The sequence below is a fragment of the Aptenodytes forsteri genome, unplaced genomic scaffold, assembly GCF_000699145.1.
Source record: "Aptenodytes forsteri isolate BGI_AS27 unplaced genomic scaffold, ASM69914v1 Scaffold11, whole genome shotgun sequence".
Taxonomy (NCBI): Eukaryota; Metazoa; Chordata; class Aves; order Sphenisciformes; family Spheniscidae; genus Aptenodytes; species Aptenodytes forsteri.
In genome coordinates, this window is record NW_008794155.1 from 2,513,444 (window position 1) to 2,534,410 (window position 20,967).

The 20,967-nt window shown below is 40.5% G+C and overlaps 1 protein-coding gene across 1 annotated transcript in view; it reads left to right on the plus strand.

Moving 5' to 3' along the window:
• The window catches only part of LOC103899489 (von Willebrand factor D and EGF domain-containing protein), a 189,286-nt gene that overhangs the window by 140,592 nt on the left and 27,727 nt on the right, over positions 1–20,967 (plus strand). Inside the window, exons 21-23 of the mRNA XM_019472158.1 lie at positions 9,080–9,970; positions 17,843–17,938; positions 18,711–18,806. Coding sequence (XP_019327703.1) covers positions 9,080–9,970; positions 17,843–17,938; positions 18,711–18,806 — 1,083 coding nt within the window. The remainder of the gene's footprint in view (positions 1–9,079; positions 9,971–17,842; positions 17,939–18,710; positions 18,807–20,967) is intronic.

Below are 20,967 nucleotides of genomic sequence, written 5' to 3' on the forward strand. Positions count from 1 at the left end.
TAGATTCATTACTGGTCTCCAGCAAGGCATAGTTCAGATTGTTTCTTGGCTTTCATATGTAAAGTAACTCATTTTTATGTGTTTACAGCCCAAAACAACATAATTATAGTTTTAGACCATTTACTTCTTGAATCGAATAAAAGGAGAATTTCAGTAAAATATTCAAATTTAAGTTATTTTTTCTTTGAAGAAATATTACGGATTTTCTTTTGAAGAAATGTTATGAACTTTCTTTATAATCTGTTATTACAGTTCTAAAGGATTCTACATAGATGTTTCAGAGAATTAGACAGGAATGCTTCAGAGAGGATCTGTCTTGATTTAGCCTATTTTGTATATATCTCTCAACCTGTTCAAGCCATGAGAGAGTCTGAAGGCCCTTGAGGCATCATCAGATAAGAACACAGTTTTTATTAATTTTTCCATCTCTCGCAGCACTGAGAAGAAGTAAAATATACTGCCAGTTCCTGAATAGAAAATATGATTTAGTTTTATGAACTCTATCTTAATGCTGTCTTTGTAGCTGCTGAAATAATACAGTTGCAGACTCAAATAATTGGAGAAGGTAGAACGCAAAGAGGAGAGGTAGAAGTTCAGACGTGAAAGATGGACAAGGGATAATAAAAAGAAAGGACAATAAAACGGTTACGAGGGGGTTAAGTAAGTGGGTGATCCATGGTATTTTGAAACGCAACCATACTTCCCCTTGGCTTCCTGTTTTGTTAGCTGGATATTCAGGGAAAAGCATAGGAAAAGCCCTTCTAAAAACTGCAGCAGAGAATGGGTTAGACCCCAGGAACGTAAAGAGCATGGAAAGAGATCTAGTAACAAAGGAGCAAGAGGAGCAAGGCTCCTGTGCAAGGGGTGAGAGCACATCAAACACGTTGAGTTTTTCCAGCCCCCCAGGCGAGAGCTTTTCAATTAAATCTTGAAATAAACTGGAAGGTAGGAGAGGTGTTTGAGAAAACATTGTTTGTTTGTAAAAACATAGCTGGCTTATAAATCTCCATATACAATCCAAAAAAGATAAAGAAAAATATTGATAGAGGGGGGGGAAAAAAAAAACCCTGTTTGGAGAGCACGCTCATATCTTTGCAATCAGTAATTCTTACACCATTTTGAAAAACACTGTCTCTGGTGACCCTGATGTTAAAATTTCTATTGAAAACTTACAGAAAACATCACAAAAGTGAAAAAAAAACAAAACCAAACAACAGAGTCTGCAAACAAAGTGCACAAAGTGCATTATTTTCCTCAAAGGCCCATTTTTCTGTACGGCTATCATTGTGTTCATCGCCTTCTTGCACCGTTCTTGCACTTCGCCTGCATATGATGCCTTGTCACAAGAATCTTACTAACCAAAAGCTGATGGATACCTCCTTGGAATGCAGATACACATATATTACATGAAAGTGTTATGTATTAGGATAAGTTTCATATTTAAAACTGCTTCGTTACTTTCAGACTTGATTGTCATTCTAGAAATCCAGCTTATAGCCTCATACTACTATTAGAATCATAGAATCATTAAAGTTGGAAAAGACCTCTAAGATCATCGAGTCCAACCGCCGACCCAACACCACCATGCCCACTAAACCATGTCCCTAGGCGCCTCATCTACACGTCTTTTAAATCCCTCCAGGGATGGGGACTCCACCACTTCCCTGGGCAGCCTCTTCCAATGTTTAACCACTCTTTCAGTAAAGACATTTTTCCTCCCGTCCAATCTAAACCTCCCCTGGCGCAACTTGAGGCCATTTCCTCTCGTCCTGTCGCTTGTTACTTGGGAGAAGAGACCGACACCCACCTCGCTACAACCTCCTTTCAGGGAGTTGTAGAGAGCGATGAGGTCTCCCCTCAGCCTCCTCTTCTCCAGGCTAAACAACCCCCGTTCCCTCAGCCGCTCCTCATCAGACTTGTTCTCCAGACCCCTCACCAGCCTCGTTGCCCTTCTCTGGACACGCTCCAGCACCTCAACGTCCTTCTTGTAGTGAGGGGCCCAAAACTGAACACAGTATTTGAGGTGCGGCCTCACCAGGGCCGAGTACAGGGGCACGATCACTTCCCTACTCCTGCTGGCCACACTATTTCTGATACAGGCCAGGATGCCATTGGCCTTCTTGGCCGCCTGGGCACACTGCTGGCTCATGGTCAGCCGGCTGTCAACCAGCACCCCCAGGTCCTTTTCCAACAGGCAGCTTTCCAGCCACTCTTCCCCAAGCCTGTAGTGCTGCATGGGGTTGTTGTGGCCGAAGTGCAGGACCTGGCACTTGGCCTTGTTGAACCTCATCCAGTTGGCCTGGGCCCATCGATCCAGCCTGTCCAGGTCCCTCTGCAGAGCCTTCCTGCCCTCGAGCAGATCAACGCTCCCGCTCAACTTGGTGTCATCTGCAAACTTACTGAGGGTGCACTCGATCCCCTCGTCCAGATCATTGATAAAGATATTGAACAAGACCGGCCCCAAATTATTATCTATTATTATTATTATTATCTACTCAGGACACCTAAAAAGGAGCTGATCATTTAAAGTCTATGGAGAAATCTGGCTTAAATGAATACAAACTAAGGCAGTACTAGTGCCCCAACTCTTTAAGTTTTTTGTTTCTCTTAATCTCTAAATTATAATGCTTTCTATTGAAAAAGTTTTATGAATAGAAAAATATTTTGTATAAGGAAAGGGCTATACCTAAGCAAAATCTTTCTAAGGCGTTGTTTTGGTATTTGTTGGGTATGAAAGGGATTATCTTTATGTATTCCTTGACATATCTTAGATAAGACTACTACATGTAGTCAGTAATATCATTTCTATGTTCATGAACAGTTTGCTTCCTGACTGAGCATCTCAGAACCCCTATTTTCTTTAAATACATCAGTTAGTGAATTGAGATGTCAGTTATATTGTTCTGAAAACCTAAAGGCAAATGAACCATGCAGTGACGCAAACAAATACAAAAGCACTTTAATGCGACATAAGCAAACACACTATCTCTTCTTGAGGTAATATTTTCACGTATACTCACACAGGATTTCAACATCCCAGAACTGGAAAAGGACCTCCCTGATGGCAGAGTCTAGACCCCATTCCATTTGTGGGAAACATTTCCTCTGAATACGGGGAGATTCATAAACAAAGTTTAGTGGGGGAGCTGGCTGAAGAACACAGGTTTGCTCCTCCACAAAAAGCATTGTGTTAAAGCAGAATGATTTTGTATTTCACACACACAAAACAAATTTACGTTGCAAATTACAAATGGTATTACAGAATTGTTTACATACAGCTGCAGCCGCATTTGACAAACAAAAGAGTCCGAAGCAGAGGAATAGTTATAATCAGAAGTGGCTGAGTGATGCAGGCTCCATAGAATATTCCCTATTGCTCATGACTTTGGTAGGTGAAGGTGAAGAAAATTGCTCGCCAGGTAGCAACATCAGCAACACAATCTCATTTTCTATCAGGCTGAAACACAGCTCAGGGACAGTGAACTAGAGGTTTGCCTTTTAATTTCATCATTCAAGCAACAAGTGAGTAAATGTACCCATCACAGAAGTGGTGGTTTGAGAGCACAGACTTTACTAAGACTGAATGCACCTGTACAGATGGATACAAAGTCGTGCGACTGCTTTGCTCATGCGCTGACCCGTTTGGATGTAAGGCATGCTAGGTCCACAAGCCGTCTCGCTCTGTTAGCCCGGCACAAGCGAAATAGCCTGGCTGGTTTGTTCTGTCTGCCTATGCACAGCTAGCGGCTCGCACGCAGCTCCACATCATTTTCTGGCTTGCGAATTCCAGATCTGGGCACCTCTTATGTAACAGTTATTACTCATATCCTCTACTTCCACATTTTTCAAAGTGGGGATTAACTTTTGCCTGTGCCTAATTCCAGTGTGTTGTGTGTTCTTAAACTCTTTTTACAACACATTTCACTTTTCTATTTTTGACATAAAAAATAGGTAAAGGATCATGAGCTCTAAATTTAAGCCCCTATCTAAATTTATAATAATATCCCAATCTCAATGAGTCTTTAAAATGCTTTTGTTTCCACCGAAATAATCCTGGAAGTACACCCTTTGTAAAACTTGGGAAGTCGAAGCTGCACCTCACTTAAAGGAGCCGAGGAGTTTATTCTACGAGTTACTGCTTGTGATTGTAAGAGAAGGGACATCGGTGACTGGGAAGTTCAACCAGCATCTGAATGTGGGAAATTCTGGATGCTTAAGAGGAAGGAAGGGAGATCAAAGCTCTATTTCTGAATATTTGGGAGCGGGAAGACATTAGGGTATGACTGGATGGCTAAACAGAAGCTTTAGGAATTAAGCACACTATTCTGGGAGTTACTGCTTGTGATTGTAAGAGAAGGGACATCGGTGACTGGGAAGTTCAACCAGCATCTGAATGTGGGAAATTCTGGATGCTTAAGAGGAAGGAAGGGAGATCAAAGCTCTATTTCTGAATATTTGGGAGCGGGAAGACATTAGGGTATGACTGGATGGCTAAACAGAAGCTTTAGGAATTAAGCACACTCTGACTAGAGAAGACAGTTATGCCAGAACTTAATCAAATAAAATGGCAGATTAAGAATTGATGGAAAAACAGAATTTCCCTAAAGCTTCCTATTGACAGCTGCTCCGTTTCCCCTTTAACACCAAGTAAATACAGAAAAAAAATATTAATGGGGAAAAGTAGAGAGAGAAATGGGATGATCCTTAATACTCTGGTAACAAGACATCTTAGACCAGTGTAATTTTTCTATTCTTTCTTGACATTTTAAATAAGATTTATGTGCTGGTAGATGTTTCAAATTTTAAATGATGACCCACATAGTGTAATATGTCAGAAGAGCATTTCTTTGTCGACATTCTTCTGAATGAGAAATGTGCTACACAGCATGTACTACTAAATGTTAATAGCTCTAAAACTACACAAATTGTAAATTTATTGAATTATGTTAATAATGAGATGAATTCTTAAACTATTCACAGAATTCTGAAATAGTTGTAACCTGATCAGAATTAAAGGTGCCCATAATCCTCTGAACTGACAGTCAGAAGAAAGCACAGCCAGATGATCTTGCTAAGGAGAAGGAGCCAGTCTCTACCTGAAGAGTAGACTGGTTTGGGGCATTTTATTAGATTAAAGGAGAGAGCAGCACTTAGAATCATAGAATCATAGAATCATTAAGGTTGGAAAAGACCTCTAAGATCATCGAGTCCAACTGTCGACCCAACACCCCCATGCCCACTAAACCATGTCCCTCAGCGCCTCATCTACACGTCTTTTAAATACTTCCAGGGATGGGGACTCAACCACTTCCCTGGGCAGCCTGTTCCAATGTTTAACCACTCTTTCAGTAAAGACATTTTTCCTCACGTCCAATCTAAACCTCCCCTGGCGCAAGTTGAGGCCACTTGAGATTACACGGCGATGCTTATAGTGTCTCCCTCATGTCATTACATAAAAAAGTTACACTTACATTTAAAAAACAAAATGTAAGTTTCTAACTCTAATAGCTGCAAAGAGAAGCATGGTAATGAAAAGGTAATAAATACTCATGTCTACAAGAAGCTTAAGCAAGTGTTTGAGGTGTCAGCTGCTAGTTGTAGGTCAGGATGGGGCTGTCTCCAAGGCACATGGCTTGGGAAGGCAGGAGTGGAGGTGCGTAAGTCTAAGACCAGCGAAGACTTGGGTGAACGGCACAGAGGAGTATGGTAACCAACCCGGTCCACCCTGTCCCAGGCAGAGTATGAAATGTGTGCTTCTTCTCTGGGAACAGAAATGGTTGGGGTCAGAAGGGGATGTGATTTCTCTTAGTTCAAGTCTGGATGCGGCCTTTTTCTGAAAGCTTGTAAATGCAAGAAAATAACCAGAAACTCAGAAGAGAGAAAATATATTAGATTTCTTTTCTGTGTTTCAGAGTGTTGATATTTCCCCCTGGGTTTAAGAGGCTGTCGAGTGTCTTCTCTGTGAACTGCTGTTTTCACTAGCTTATATAGTCATTTTATTACCTTCAGAATGAACATGATCCTCTTCAACTACAGATATGTAGTAGTTCACTATAAAATGCAATTCAAATGAGAGAAGAAATCAGAATTTGCTGTGCCTTAACAACACCATGATGGCATCGGCAAGCGTGAACCTGAGACTGGTTATGACAATTCTGATTTATGAGCTTAGCGTAAGCTGCACAAAATATCTGAAACACTGGGTGAACCGAAGGCTGGGGGGTTCTCATGTGGGGGAACTCCTGCACCACGTAGACAGAAAGTGTCCTGGTGTTGAGTTGGATGAGGGTTGCTAAACTTCCATCTTGGAAATTTGCCCTCTGTCACCCTTGTTCTAATCTTCCCCAGATAGGGGGGACAACAGAGGAATCTATCTTCTCGGGGCCTGATCCATCCCGGCATTACGCTGTGCTTACAGTGGTGTAACTCCATCGACACGAATGGAGCTCCTGCCATGCACAGCTGGAGCAAAGCAGCAGGTTCTCAGTCTCTTATCTACCTCTGTGAACAATAAACCCAATCGTTCCACTGCTGCACATTTCCCCGTTAGCATAGGCAGACATACTGACAGGTAGTGAAAATGTATTTTTGTACCGTCATATAACCTTGAGCACTTTGCCTTGTCATTTTTTTTGTTATTTTCATCTAGTCCAATATGTAATCATACAGTGGCATCACAGAGAAAACCAGATTCACGCAATCACACTTCTGCATTGATAATGGGTTATACATTTGAAGATATTGATCGACTGCAAGGAAAATAAATTTAAGTAATACGGGATTTGAGAAAGCTGCTGACTACAGACAACTGAGTCTGCAGTCTTTTGGTATACTTCTTTGTTTTAGCTTTTTTTTATATCTGGAAGACTGCAGAAAAAAATTTTCAGGTATTCCAGAAAAAATCTATTGTATTCCAATCCTAACTAAATTGCACCGTAAGTATCACCGTAAATAAAAATCTGAAATAATGAAAGCTCATCACCACATTTGAATGACGCCAACATCTTATGAAGTTTAGGGGCCTCTACAGAGCGGACCTTGATCAGTATATATCATAATGGACAACCAACCAAAATGTATCACTACTCTTCATTGGTAGTATTACTCAAGATGTAAAAATTGCGTTATTATAGATACACTCCAACAGTATGCTCCCCCTTACAGGGAAGGCTGAAGCTTATTTGCAGGATGGGTATATCACCTATATCATCTGATAAAGAAATAAGATTCCCCTTTCTCAGGTAGTCAGTCTGATCCCCTTACTAGTTACTAAAATTTAGTTAGGAGGAAAACCCATTTCATTATGACACAGTGGAAGGAGCTCAAAGCTATAATCAGGGCTCATTTTGGAAATTTGTCAGAGAGGTCATTCAGCCCTTCACTGTCATTCCTGTTGATTTCTGGTCCCTGAATCGAATTTTCTAAAGGCAGTAATGGTCATCTATTACTGATAATTTTCTATGGGGATATTTCTTTCCTCTTTCTCTCATTCATTTTTAAAATCCTTTGACTTCTCCTATCCTTTCATGCTCTTTTTGCTGATGTCCTTCCTGCTTCACCATCTCTTTTCTTCCGTTCTGTGTACCTCATCATTCATCAGCCTTACTTTGGACAGTAAAATCCATGTATTTACCTACTGCTCTACTAAATACCATATATTTACCTACTGATGTCTATAGCTTGATCCAGTACCACTGTAAAACTCAAAAACATTATGCTTCAGGGCAATAAAAATTCATCAGCCACCAGTAGAATGGCACTGTTTATCAGCCAAATAAACACAACTTTGGATGCCAGGATTTGCTTTGATCTAGTCAATGCTCTAACTTTCATTTTGACCTTTGCCAAGCATCTTAATCTCTTTCCTTGCTAACTATGGCTAATTTCTCCATCAATAGGAGTTTTAAGAAAGTGATTAATATTTATATTTAAAAGGAAGAGGTACATCCCACATGGGGTTAACCCTAGAACCAAGTGAGGTTTTTTGTTCAGGATCCAATATATTCCGTTTCCTATGGAGTGAGTAAGCCAGAACCGGTTAAAAATAGCTTCTTCCATTCATTAGAGTCAGCAGATGGCCATTAATCTTCCTGAAAGTATTGATTCAAACTACTCGTCTCCACTTTCAAGGCCCTTCACAGACTACCATCTCCCCATCTATCATCCCTCCTTACACAACTGAAAAGGTGGCTGGCTTTGTACCAAGTGGGTGACAGTTACAAACCAGCAGTCTCTCTTACACGCTGCCCCTCACGTCTGGAGGGAGCTGTACACAGCATTAACAAAGCTTTTCCATTTGTCTCCTTTAAATGCTTTCCTAAAACTTTCCTTTGCCATGAGGACTACAAAAGCAGGACACAGTTATACACTGGTGTGATGGGACTAGGGTCCGTCTAGGACACGATCTTGCCAAGGACCATCTTAACATTGTTCCTTTTTCCATCTCCGATACCTATCTGTCCCAAACTGCAATGTCTCGTCTTACTCCTAGACTGCAAGAGCTTGCATGCAAAGTCTCTGCATTATATACTGTCTAGCAGAACATTTCCCAGCACACTATTGCAATATAGACAGTTAATAAGAAACAAGCATTAGCTCAGGTGGTCAAGAACTGTAGGGTGCACCACGGAAAGGTGCACTGTGCCAAAACCTCATGGACTAGTGTAAGCCAAAATTAGTAAACCAGCATGGCAAGTGTTTTTGCCTGGTTGCAATTTAACCCCTGTAAAGCCCAGTGCTGCACTTCAAAGAATAATGCCTGACCTTCACTGAGACTTACTACCTTAGGCTCAATGTTAAGCCAGCATAAATGTATTTCATCTAGTTCATGAACTGCCACCCTGAGAGTTTCGGTGTTGTGGTTCCCTGTGCATCCAGTGCTGGTGTTACCCATAGCAGATAACACCACGTCATTTCTATGCCAGCCAGCATAAAGGTGCCCTTAGCATATATGATAGATTAACTCTTTTACTTCTAGAATTGATGTTCTGTTGTTTGCTCATAAGTTAAATGTTCACTGCGGTTCCTTTAAACTCTAGACCAGCAAATTTGGCTAATATATATCTTCCTTCTGCCCTAGTTTCAAGATCTTCCCAAAGCCATGTGGATTTTGCTGGAAGAAATACTGAAGCTGCTAGAGGCTCTCACCAGGAAGACATTTTAAAGACATCAAGAAACATAGATTCCTTTCTTTCCCAAACCCAAATTCCAAGACAAGAAATGACATACTTTTTGGAAAGAAACCCCACAGTCATTATCACTCCATCCCTTACAATGAAAAGGAAGACTTCCCAAGCTCAGACATTGTCAGCAAAAAACCCTGATATGGTGTCCACAGCACCTGAGAAACAATCTTTTCTTGAAAAAAGAAGTGATACACACACTTTCCTTCTGCACAAGGAGCCAGACCCCAGAGCCACAACTGTCAGTGTGACAACCCACACCCCTCTCCATTTTGAACAATACAAACCAGTTACAACACGGACCGTTCCTTCTCATCGCAACACAAATACAAGTTCATTCTTTGCAAGGCCACATGCTGTTCAGCAAACTCGTTCCAAGTACGGCTATTCTCCCAGGAGGTGGCCCGGTCGAGTTGCAGCCTCAAAGACTGAACCATCCCAAGATTTCCCAACAGAGCAGCAGAGAGCGTCTCCTTTGGCAACACGCCTCACCTCTCCTTTCCATTTAATAGTTTCTTCCCTCGATACAGCTCTGCGGAGTGCTAGCGTCCCAGCAGGGTCTGCTCCCCAAGCAAGGCTTCCAGCACAGACGACGGCAGCCAGAAAGGCGTACAACACGGCGATGGATCATGCGAAACTGCCGAAAAACAGCGGTGGGATGCATCGGAAAGTTGTTTGCGCTAATATGCCATGCTTTACTGGTGTGCAGTGTGAGCTGGCCGAAGAGGGAGGATTTAAATGTGGACCTTGTCCCACTGGATACAGCGGTGATGGAATTACATGTGAAGGTAAGGGGGAAAATCCTCTTTCAAATTCTTTTACAACTTCAAATCTAATAACTCTCTGAAGTAAAAATTAATTTTGATTATAAATTCGGAGGGTTTTATAGTTGGCATCATTCTGGTTTTCAAAGCCAATTATACTTCAAAATAATAGACAAACATTCTATAACTTTGAAAAAGCTCTTTCCAATTACAAAAATGACATATTTATTTGATAATATCTAATCTATTGAAACCAGGGACTGATTGTGATCTTACTTACCCTTGCTTAAGGCCAGATTCATTCTACTGAAGTCATTACATTTGAAAAAATATAAAACTTCTTTGGGAAAGAGTAAAATTGACTCCATTTCTCTATACGATACATATTCTTGGAAAAACTAATTTTTCTACTACCTTAAAAATTATTTTTAAATATCTATCTAATATCTTAAATACAAAACTGAACTTGTAATCTGAAATGTGTAGCACCAGAAGGGTTTTCACAATATATTGACTTTTTTATTAGACAGCTTAGAATATCTCCGTAAAACAATAGTATTATGCACATTGTTGAAACAATGAATTCCCTGACTTAGCTGTCATTAATTACACCTTTTGTTGAAATCCCTCTGATAAGTTGATATCTTAATTGGCCTTCCACTACACAAAACAAAAGTGTTCGCATCATTTATTTAATTCTCTTTCATGTATGGTTTCTAGCGCTCTGGACATGGAGCAGACAGGCGTAGGGGGTCTCGGCTGCGCTGCACCATGGCTCAGTCGTGGACCTCTCGGGGATAACCTGGTGTGAGCAAGGCCTCACAGGGGTATAAAGCCCCCAGCAACACTGCAGCCCTCTAAGCTCAGAGCAGTCCTGGAGATATATTACAAAATGCATAAGAAGAGGTTACTATAATCTTGGGTGTTATAATTTTTGCCTGTTTGCACATTTCTGAAATGCCCCTTCTAAAGGACTTAAGGTTACTTGGCATGAAAGACCCTGTCCTTGACCCCTGTTTCATACCTGGAGCTGGACAAGCACCAAGGAGCTCCTAGTACTGGGAAGCCCAAAGCAAGTTTGATTGCAGAATGGCCTCCCCTCAAAGACCAGGCCCATGTGCACATGAATATTTACGAATATGGGCATACAGCTGCTTTGTGTATAAGTATATTCAGTATGCCCATCAGTACAGTCCTTAAAACAGAAATCTACCTCCGCCTTTTACTGTCTCGCAAGATGAGATGTTTTCTTCAATTACTGGTATTACTGAAAATCTCTTTGGAGAGTCCTTAGGATGAAATACTTTATTACCAACATCATTCTCTGTCTCGGGGCTTGATGACACGATACACAAACATCCTTTATTTGTCTCTTGTCACTGACCGTGTCACCTGACTCAATAATAAGCCTGTCTGCTCCCTGCTTCTGCTTCATCCCGAGCCCCTCTGCGCACCTGCGAGCACCCTCCTGGAGCGTGGCCAGAAGGGTGAAGAGTACCCATTGTACCTCCAGCCACTGATGTCTCTTCCCATGTCAGATGCAGCTGATTCATCATGACAGATGAAGCTGAAAGATGAGGATAATTCCTTGGATTAAAGCCTGTCATAACCTCTGCTATCAGCACCTTACAATGCCGCCAAGATTGTACCGACTTCCCTCAAAATAGTAGTACCCTCTAAGAATAGGAGGCAGCAAAATTGAACATGTGATCAGAGCTTAGATGAGACCAGCATTTGCGAAATCTTCAGGCTTTGATGCAACATCCGTGGCAAGTGAGCAAAAATGTCGACAGCCTCAGACTGTATTGATAGTTGTCACCATCCTATTTGATATCAAAATTCATGGAGATAAAAGACACAGCCCATCGGTAGCAAGTTTTAATACCTGGGGAGCTTGAGGGGATGTGACCTTTGTTTAATAAGAGTGTCTGAAAATACTCTAAGATAATAAATGCTTTACCCAATGATATTTATCTTGTGACAGAATGTAAATTTTTTTTGCCGGTTGTGCAGTTCAAAATCAGGCTTTGAGAACTGGTAGGGAAAAAATAAGCAGCATCCTGAAAATGAATTTCTCTTCTAAAATAAATCATACCAAACTGTATTTCTGTAATATTCTTATCCCTTTGGACAAGCCCCTCTGTCTCCCTGTTATGATTTAGTTGGAAGTCCTCTCCCTCAACTCTGTCTTCCTGCTTTGGGAATCACAGACTCACAGGAGTCCAGGCTGGAAGACACCTCTGGGGATCATCAACCTCCTATCCAACCTCCTATCTTCTTTTGAAAGAACATAGCTAGATGTCAGTGCGTTTGGCTTATATTCGGGCATCTAAACTGAGATATGTTCAGCTGCTCTTAGCAATTTCCATTTAGATCTCTCCCTTCACTACCAAAAACTTTGTCATCTGTAAAAAGTAGGACCTTGCTTTTACCCATCTTGCTTTGGCGTAATAAGCATTACAGATTCTTAATTCTCTTACTTCTGGCTAATTACTCTGCAGATGAGCTGAGATGAAGTAGTTCCTCAAGGCTCTACTCATCACTCCCGTGCCCTTTCCTACAGCTGGCCAGGTTCTCAGCTTGTAGAGCTCTTTCACCTTCCCGCACAAAGGCAGTATTACCATTTATCAGTGGCCTAATGTTAAGACTAGTCTGCTAAACAGGCAAGGCCTTGAAAAACGTCATTTCAGAGTAGCATTTGGGAGATAGCAAACATCGCCTACACAATAATAAAAAACAAGCAGGAGAAATAAGGCCTGCTGTAGTCCACTGGATTCTCCCGCATATTCTCTGGCAGAAGATGCTCGCTGGCCTTTATGGAGTCAACTCAGCCAAGAGTTCCTCTGGTGATGAGGGAGGTTACTAAGTGCATAATTTCCACTCTGAGTGTCCTTTGCAAGTACATATACCATAAAACCAAGGCATTACTATGGTACACTCCTAGCAGTTTTATGGGCCAGCACCTATCACCTGCCAAAGCGCACTGCAGAAGCGCCATAACACACACAGAGCTTTAAATATTTCAGCTCAGTATGCCAATAGGATAAAAAAATAGTACTTTGATAATGCTTAACTAGTCCAAACAGGATTGTTTTCAGAAGGTTTCTGATATTTTTTCTAGTGTATTACAAGTGGCACATGTAACTACACGCTTTGTAACATTTGAGGCTAATGCTCTGAAATATTCATTAGTGTTGTTAGTCACCTTAGAGCAATTACTCATCGTCCTGCCTCTGTTCCCCACTCTACAACAGGGACATAAGCCTGCACTTTCAAAGACGCTGTATCCACTGGACTAGGAAACAAATGCTGTCTTTTCCCCAGGCTCGGTTTGTTCACCAGGGTCTGTGCATATGGCACTGTCTGAGAGCAGCTGTTGTATTTCTTGAGCTCGTTAGGGTGCCCTAAGGTAGAACATGTCCTTTCCATTCGATGACAGGGTTGCAGTTAACAAAAAATTCTGCTCTCGGCATCATTGCTGTGCTTCTTTCCGAGAGACCTAAACCTGAAGCCTGAAGAAAAATAAGAATTTAAGCCAAATTCCCACTCATCCTTGTTTTTATTTCTCTAACCTCAAGTTTATTCGATAAGGAGTGTCTGGTTGCTAAAATTGTACGACTAAAATGTCAAAGACTCAGTTCTGTAGAACACAGACAATTATTTAAAACTATTTTGGATTAGGTGACAGTTAAGGACTATCATCTTTCTAGTTTTTTAGTAGTCATAAAAGTTCCTCAAAATTCCTATGGAAGATAAAGCCATGTTACTTTAGAAATATTTTCTTAAAAATGTTAAGTCAAAAACTCTGGAATATTTTACAGGCTTTGCATGGTATTTTCTGACGGAAGGGGAAGTCTAGAACAGTAGTAGTCATGCTTTCTGCCCAAGAGTTAAAACCACAGCATTGCCTTGACATCACAAAACCACTGTTCAAACCAAATAATTTTCAAAATAACAGGAAAGACAGAGTAGTTGGGAAAGTATTACGAGTTCTTCTATAACTTTGGTTATCCCTGTCACATTTTTTTGCATCTTTTCCACTTTTACTATATCTTTTCTGATATAGCTGGGGGATCAGACCTGAACATGGTATTTAAGATGCAGCTCACCATGGATACAGACCATAATCAAGTCTGGCATTTTGTGCTCTGCTCATTTCTTAACAATTCCTAACATTTTTTTTTTTTTGACTGCAGATGAGCACTCAGCTGACATTTCACAAAACAAAATCCATTAGTACTACCTAACCAGAACCATTGTCTGCATTTGTATTCCCAATTTATTCAGTCAGGTTAATCTTGTTAATTTTCTATTTGCTATGATGGGTATTTATTTCATAACTGGGCTCTGGACTGCTGGACTATTTAAATATGCATATGAGTTACTTTAATCGCACTAATACATGCTTTAACCCTGTGCTTTATTTCCTTTATCTGTGTATCTTACCTGCAAAAGAAAGGCTTCAGTCCATATCTGTTCAAAAGGAAAACCAATAACCAGGCTAGCCTGCAACATAATTTTCTTTTCCTTTTTTTCCCTCCCTTGTGCTGCACGTATTCAAACTTCATCTATGCATTTAGAAAATTGGATTAATGCATCTTCGAAAAAAAATAAATAATGATGTGCAATGATTGCGTGAAACAAGGTAGATTACACTCCTTCCAGGGACTTTCCAAATTTTTAAATGGAACTGCAGGTAATGCTCTCACAGCTCCAAGCCTTGCTTTAACGGTGCACGCCCAGGACCTCACGTGCCGGATGGCACAGGGAGTTTACTCGCTCTTGAGATGTTAAACAATAACTCTGTCCTGGAAACCATTTGCTGATTAGGCTATCGAAAATGGAGGAGACAACACAGCATCTGGTATTCCTGAGTACCCCCAAAGTTATCGTAGAGAAACATAAAAAGCGCATGATCTCATTTTAATGGAAAAAAATAGTTTTGGGATATTTCCCAAAAAGCCGTTTCAGAGAAAACAATAATGGACTTCTCCATTTTCACCTCCAGATTTTAAATTATAAACATAAACATACCTACATTTGACAGCAAGATTGACCATTTGCAGCAATGTTTTCCTCTTTACTGTCATTTTATACCATCCAAAACCGCTTAGTATAAAAACACTGCAATACCTTTGTACAATTTAGCAAATGTTTATGGAAAAAAATATTCATTCCAGAAGATGAAAGATAGACGTTTCAGAAAAGAATTTGACACAAACAGTATATTTCTATTATGGAGGGAAATGTTTTTTAGGTGAATATTACTCTCGCTCTCACATTGCAGCCAGTGTTCAGTTTTTATCTTTTGCTATTCACCAGTAATAGAATAGTTTTAAACATTTTACTATTAAATGTCACCATAAGAGCTAAATGTTTTAATATCCAAAACACCATGTTCTTTTCTGACAGTTCAGATGCATCTCGAAACGTGTAAAGGCCAGATGGAAAGTACTCTATTCAAATGGACACATTCGCTTTAAGTGCTACATACAAAACACGCTGAAATAAAGCATAATATGTTTGAATGTCACTGTGCTTGGCATAGCACTTAGGCACCTAGAGGCTTTACGCAACCATCGTCCTACAGGAAAGGCAATTTCACGTACGTCAAAAAGAGCGGTACATTTTTCCCAGGCTTTGTGTTTCCCAGTTCCATGCAGAGAATATTACCTAATTCTACCTACTGTAAATTTCTAATTGCAAAGAAACTCCTTTGTAAGCAAGTCCTGTGCTTACCCAAGCCCGGAAGAATGGAGATGTTTCAGATGGACGTGTGTGCGGCGGGCGGGTCGGCACCCTCCTTTCAAAACCCTACGCCTGTCATTGACTTCAGTGAGATACGGCGCAAGCCCCCAAACGCGAGTGGTGGCTTATAAATACAGCACTGCAATTTTAAAGGAATAACAAATTTCTTTGAAAACAGCTTCAATTTCTTTCCCTTTCTTCCACTTTCCGTTTCGTCACGGACTGCTACCTGCTGTTCACCCTAATAGCCTGAGACCCCAAGCTGCCTGAGCCTCCGACCTGCTCCAACAGCTGCTACCAGTGGCTGAATTAGAAGAACTTTGGGAAAGTTTAACACTAACTGCTTAAATGGGTCTAAATTAAATCTATTTAGTTGTCCAGACAATGTTGATTTTTTCTAATTCTTTTTTTCTCCCAGATGTACACTTTAAATTTCAGCTAAACACATGCTGAATTGCAAATGTCTAAACCTTATAGTCCATCAAATCAAAACTAAATTTGGCTTAATGACATTCTCAGCATGCATAGTATGGATCTAAACTATATCTAGCGAGTTTTCTGTTCTCAGGCATGTCACATCCTAAAGTTATTTTAATGCAGCATTGAAAATGTCACAGTTAACACTATATGGTAACAGGAGATGTAAATACTGAAGTACCTGAAGAGCAGATCTAATACCAAATATATTTCTTTAATGTTATTTGTGTCAGAATGGTTTATTTAAAGGTACCTTCTTGGAGCTTGTCTTTTTAACAGCAATTGGAAAACGTGTGGTGGCTTTCATAACTTTTTTGGATGGCAAAGTTCATACGCAATGTCTTTATCTGAAGGCTTGGTGATATCCTAAGAGGTGAGGAGGCCTTCAATGCATGAGCTTCGTTTAAATTGTATAGTGCCACAAGTATTTGTCCTTCATTTAGCTTTCCAGTTACACAGTCCATTTTCCAGTTTTAAGAGCAAAATGTGGTACATTCAGGGTTTTTTTTCCCCTTGTAACAATACTTAAAATGAAAGATGCTTTGGTTTAGATCTCTTTAGCTTCATTTTGCATTTTCCTTGGAATAACCTTGCTTAGCTTCATATCCATTATAAAAGACAAAACTCTGCCAGTAAAGTGTGCCAAAGTAGAACATTTTTCTCTGTATTCACTTCCCAAGCACATGGAAAGATATTTTTCATTCTGTTATGTGAGGTGGCTTTTTTTTTCTGAAGGTGTAAGTGAGGGCCAGCTGACACACACGCTTTGCTCTGCTCCTGCACACAGCACGTCGTCTTGGAGAAAGTGTCAGTGGTCCTCTTCTACCTTCAGTGGTCTTCTCTCCTCCTCTCCTGCGTTTGGCATGCAAAACTACCTCTTACTGGAGGGCTACAAACAGAAATATTCATGACATCAGATGTCAGGTATCGACCTTAGATGTTAGGTTTAAGAGGCTAAACCTTCCAGGCTCCCTGCACAATGAAGCCGCTAGGCTCATAATGATCAACACTGAAAAAGCAAGCAAGGGTCTTCAGCAAAAAGCGTGTTTCAGGAGCTGCAGTACCTTCCAGCTTTACAGGAGACACCCGCTCATCCTCTTTCTTCCACAGAATGACACTGCGTATTGCAATATGTCAAGAAATCATGATCTAACTTGCTGCTTTGTCTGCAGACCTCACACATCTTATTAAACATGTAAATCGTTGCTTAAGTGTTTGCCATTTTGCTGGCAAGTTTTCATACAACTCTTTTCTGTACAGAAGAAACACTTCATCTCTGCTTTAGTGTAACTTCCGACACCTGTTAAGGCTTACTGAGCATCCACAAGGCCAATCTGTAGAGAGGGATGGGCAAGGTCTTCAGTATTAACTACGTTTGTACTTGATCCACCCTTAGACTTCAAAAATACATACTTAAAGATGTGCATGCTCAGAAGTTAAATATGATTAAAAAAAATCATTCCCTTGCAGACATTATATAGCTACTTATTAGTTAGTGCTGTATTACTAATGTGATACCTACTTTTATCCTGCAGTGTTTTCCTCAGTAGCCAAATTACTTGTTGGATTAATAAAACGGTATGGGAAAAGTAGTAACAAGTGCTGTGCTCACAAGCACGCAGATTGTAATATTTGAGCTGTATTTTTTTTCCTCATGTTTTATTCTTGCAGTGCAGTGTGATCCGCCGTGTGAGCATGGAGGAACTTGTCTATCTCAAAATACTTGTTCTTGTGCTTATGGATTTGTTGGTCCTCGATGTGAAACAAGTACGTATGAGCTCATTCAGGCTTTTCTCCTCATCACATGTTTGAATTTGCAGAAAATTAGAGGACAAGCAAAGCCTTTTTATTTTTCTATATTTCCCCTTAAAATGATGATTGAATACAGCAAGGAAATCAAAGTATAATATATTGAAGTAACAGAGTAGCTAAACTATTTCAGAGCATATATTTACCAGCAGCATAGTTGTATTATGGAAAAATATGCACATCTATATCAACATTTTCTACATAAAAGTGCTTCTGGAAAAACAAACAAATAAGCAAAAACCTCCATGTTATTTATAGTAACATTTATGAAATTCAAGGTTGTGCGAGTGAATGCAGTAATGCTAATTTTGAAAACTCAAAAAGACAACCATACCTATTAGAAGTCATGCTATTGTGCAATACAAGGTACAAAAGAGGTTCAATATATAGAACATCTGGGAAAAAAATCAGCATTCAAACCTCTCTGTATTAGCTGAATGGCAAAACACATGCAGTTTCATTATTACAGTCCTCGCTGCTTATTTAAATATCAGGTTGCCCTTGACAGGAATATAATTTTATCTCTGAACCAGAGTAGCTGGAATACTTAAAAAGCAAAGAATTTTAGATGCAGGACTTCTAATAGAGAAAGAAAACCAAGGAAAGGGACAAATTCATCCCTCAGTTTACCTCTTGGACTAATACTATTATTATTTGCTGTAACAGAGCTACTTTAGGATCTGCATCGGTGTTACCAATAAGAGGTTTTGATCCTTTGCCTGTTTTCCAGTGGTGTGTAACAGACACTGTCACAACGGCGGGGTCTGTGTGTCACCAGATGAGTGCAAATGCAGAAATGGATGGAGCAGCCCTTCTTGCGAAAGAGGTAAGTGGTTAGAAAGGACTGGTCTCTCGTGTCTTTTGCTGCCTGAGATCCATGTGATTCCCCCAATTCAGCGGTCAGACTGGGAATTGCTTAAAGAATTAAAACATAAGAACAGGAGACCTAGTAAAGAGTAAAACCTCAGAAGGCTTTCAGTTTAGGTAAGTATTTACAAGTTTAGTTGTTTATCTAAATCTCAGGGCCACGTAGAGGAAACCCACAAACAAAACGTTTTTGCAGCTTTTTAAACTTGTGTGGTTCTGGAGTTTATTCTTAGCATGCACAAAAACGAAAATAAAGCTATTCACCATTTCAGAAGTTACAACCTTACTAGGTAGCTTCTGCAAATGAGACTAATTCTCACTGGGACTTCAGAGATATGTTGATTTACAGTCTCAGCTGCCATGGACGTAACCTCACTCTTTGTTGGTCTTGTTCACGGAGAGCTCAAAGAATGAGCCCTGCCCCACACCCACAGTGGCAGAGATGAGGGCAATGCAGCCATCTGCACTGCTCACGATCTGTGCAACCTCCAGTTTTCATTGCTTTTAACCCTACACATTTCTCTCAAGGTGTGGTGGTGGAGCAGAAAGAAGAAGGGTTTGGCCTTTGGTGATTTTTTAACGGTACGCAGTCAAATCTGAACTTAAAAATACAGTTTATGGAGACAGGAACAGAAGGAGGCCAGTTTAAGTTAGGACAAGAACGTAAGCAAGCAACCATGACTTCTGGTGCTACGTTAGCACCTACATACGCACTTCTACTCTAAGGAAGAAATGCGAACATAGAAGGGTAAGCTGTCAGAAACAGATTTTTGTGCTCCAGTTCTTGGATTCAGTTTCGCCATCCCAGAAGATGGCTTGTGACTGTACGAGAAAAAAACAAAAGCCAGTTTGCAAGAAGAACGTAACCGTTCACCCCCTAATGTTAAACATCCTGCTGCTGCCAGAATTCACACCGCTCCTCCTGCGTTTCACACTTGCAGAGTACCTACAAAGGCATCCACAGAAGTGTGCACGCTCAGGGAAACGCCTCCTCCACCCATCAGTACAAAATGACAAGGTGAGGATTGGAACTAGGTACCCATTTTTAGTCAGGACTCATCGTTTTGAACCCTGTTTTGAATAGCTACAGCTCAGACCTTCCTCTCAGGGCCTAAGCGCTAAAAGCTGGAGTACCTGTTTTTCCTCCAAAGGCACAGCAACTACAGCGCTCACCTGGGACAAGGCATGCAGAATAATGAAATATTAAAAGGAGCGAGAACGAGGAGTACCTTAATCAGTGCCAAACCTCAAGGCTACAGAGGCAGTCTGCCTCTGCCATAGTGAATATTAAATGACTAAGCCACCTTCAGCCTACATTACCTTTCCTGGAAGGTGAGAGATGTCATTTTAACCTCCATCTCCCGGAGACTGCTCTTCTTCTAAGTGTTGAAATGACAGACCTATTGAGGACACATAAATTAACCTAGCTAAGATCTATGGTAAATGTCTGGGATTGCCACCAGCTATTCCGGTTCCCACTATCTCCTCTTTTTCCTGCCGAAGATTACTCCAGTTCTGCACATTTCTTTTGGGGTGGCTTTAAACAGGATTATTCCAAGAGGATGACAGGCAACAGCAGCAGAAGCAGTAACTTCCAACCCAGACTAACAGCAGCAGAATTTGTTTGTCTGCCAACACCTTAGGTGAAAGACTATCAGGCTCACCTCTCCGGCACTCTTTTGTGTGCACTACACAGAGTATTTTGTCGATACTGTTGGGGTTTCCTGCCTCAAGTGATATGATAGGAGTCTCTGGATGAACACAGATATAGAAACAAAAAAAAAGGGACTTAGGGGACTTCACCAATGGAAATATAAACATTGACAGAGTGTGGATGTCTGTGAACTAGCTAGGACAATGAGGCAACTGATCCAAATTCACCATTAGCAATGAATGAAGTTCATTTTGACTTCATAAGTGATTGCTGCTTAGTCAGAAAAGCCTCTCATCTAGACTAAAATTTCACTTTTTTCTCTTTCCAAATTGACATTTTATTTCTCCTTTAGTTCATCTGAAACATTTTAGTGACCTTAATTTATTTAAGCTTAAATGTATTTAATTTATTTAATGGGCTATTCTGCAAGATACTGAAAGACAAAGGGAATAGACTGAAAAAGACT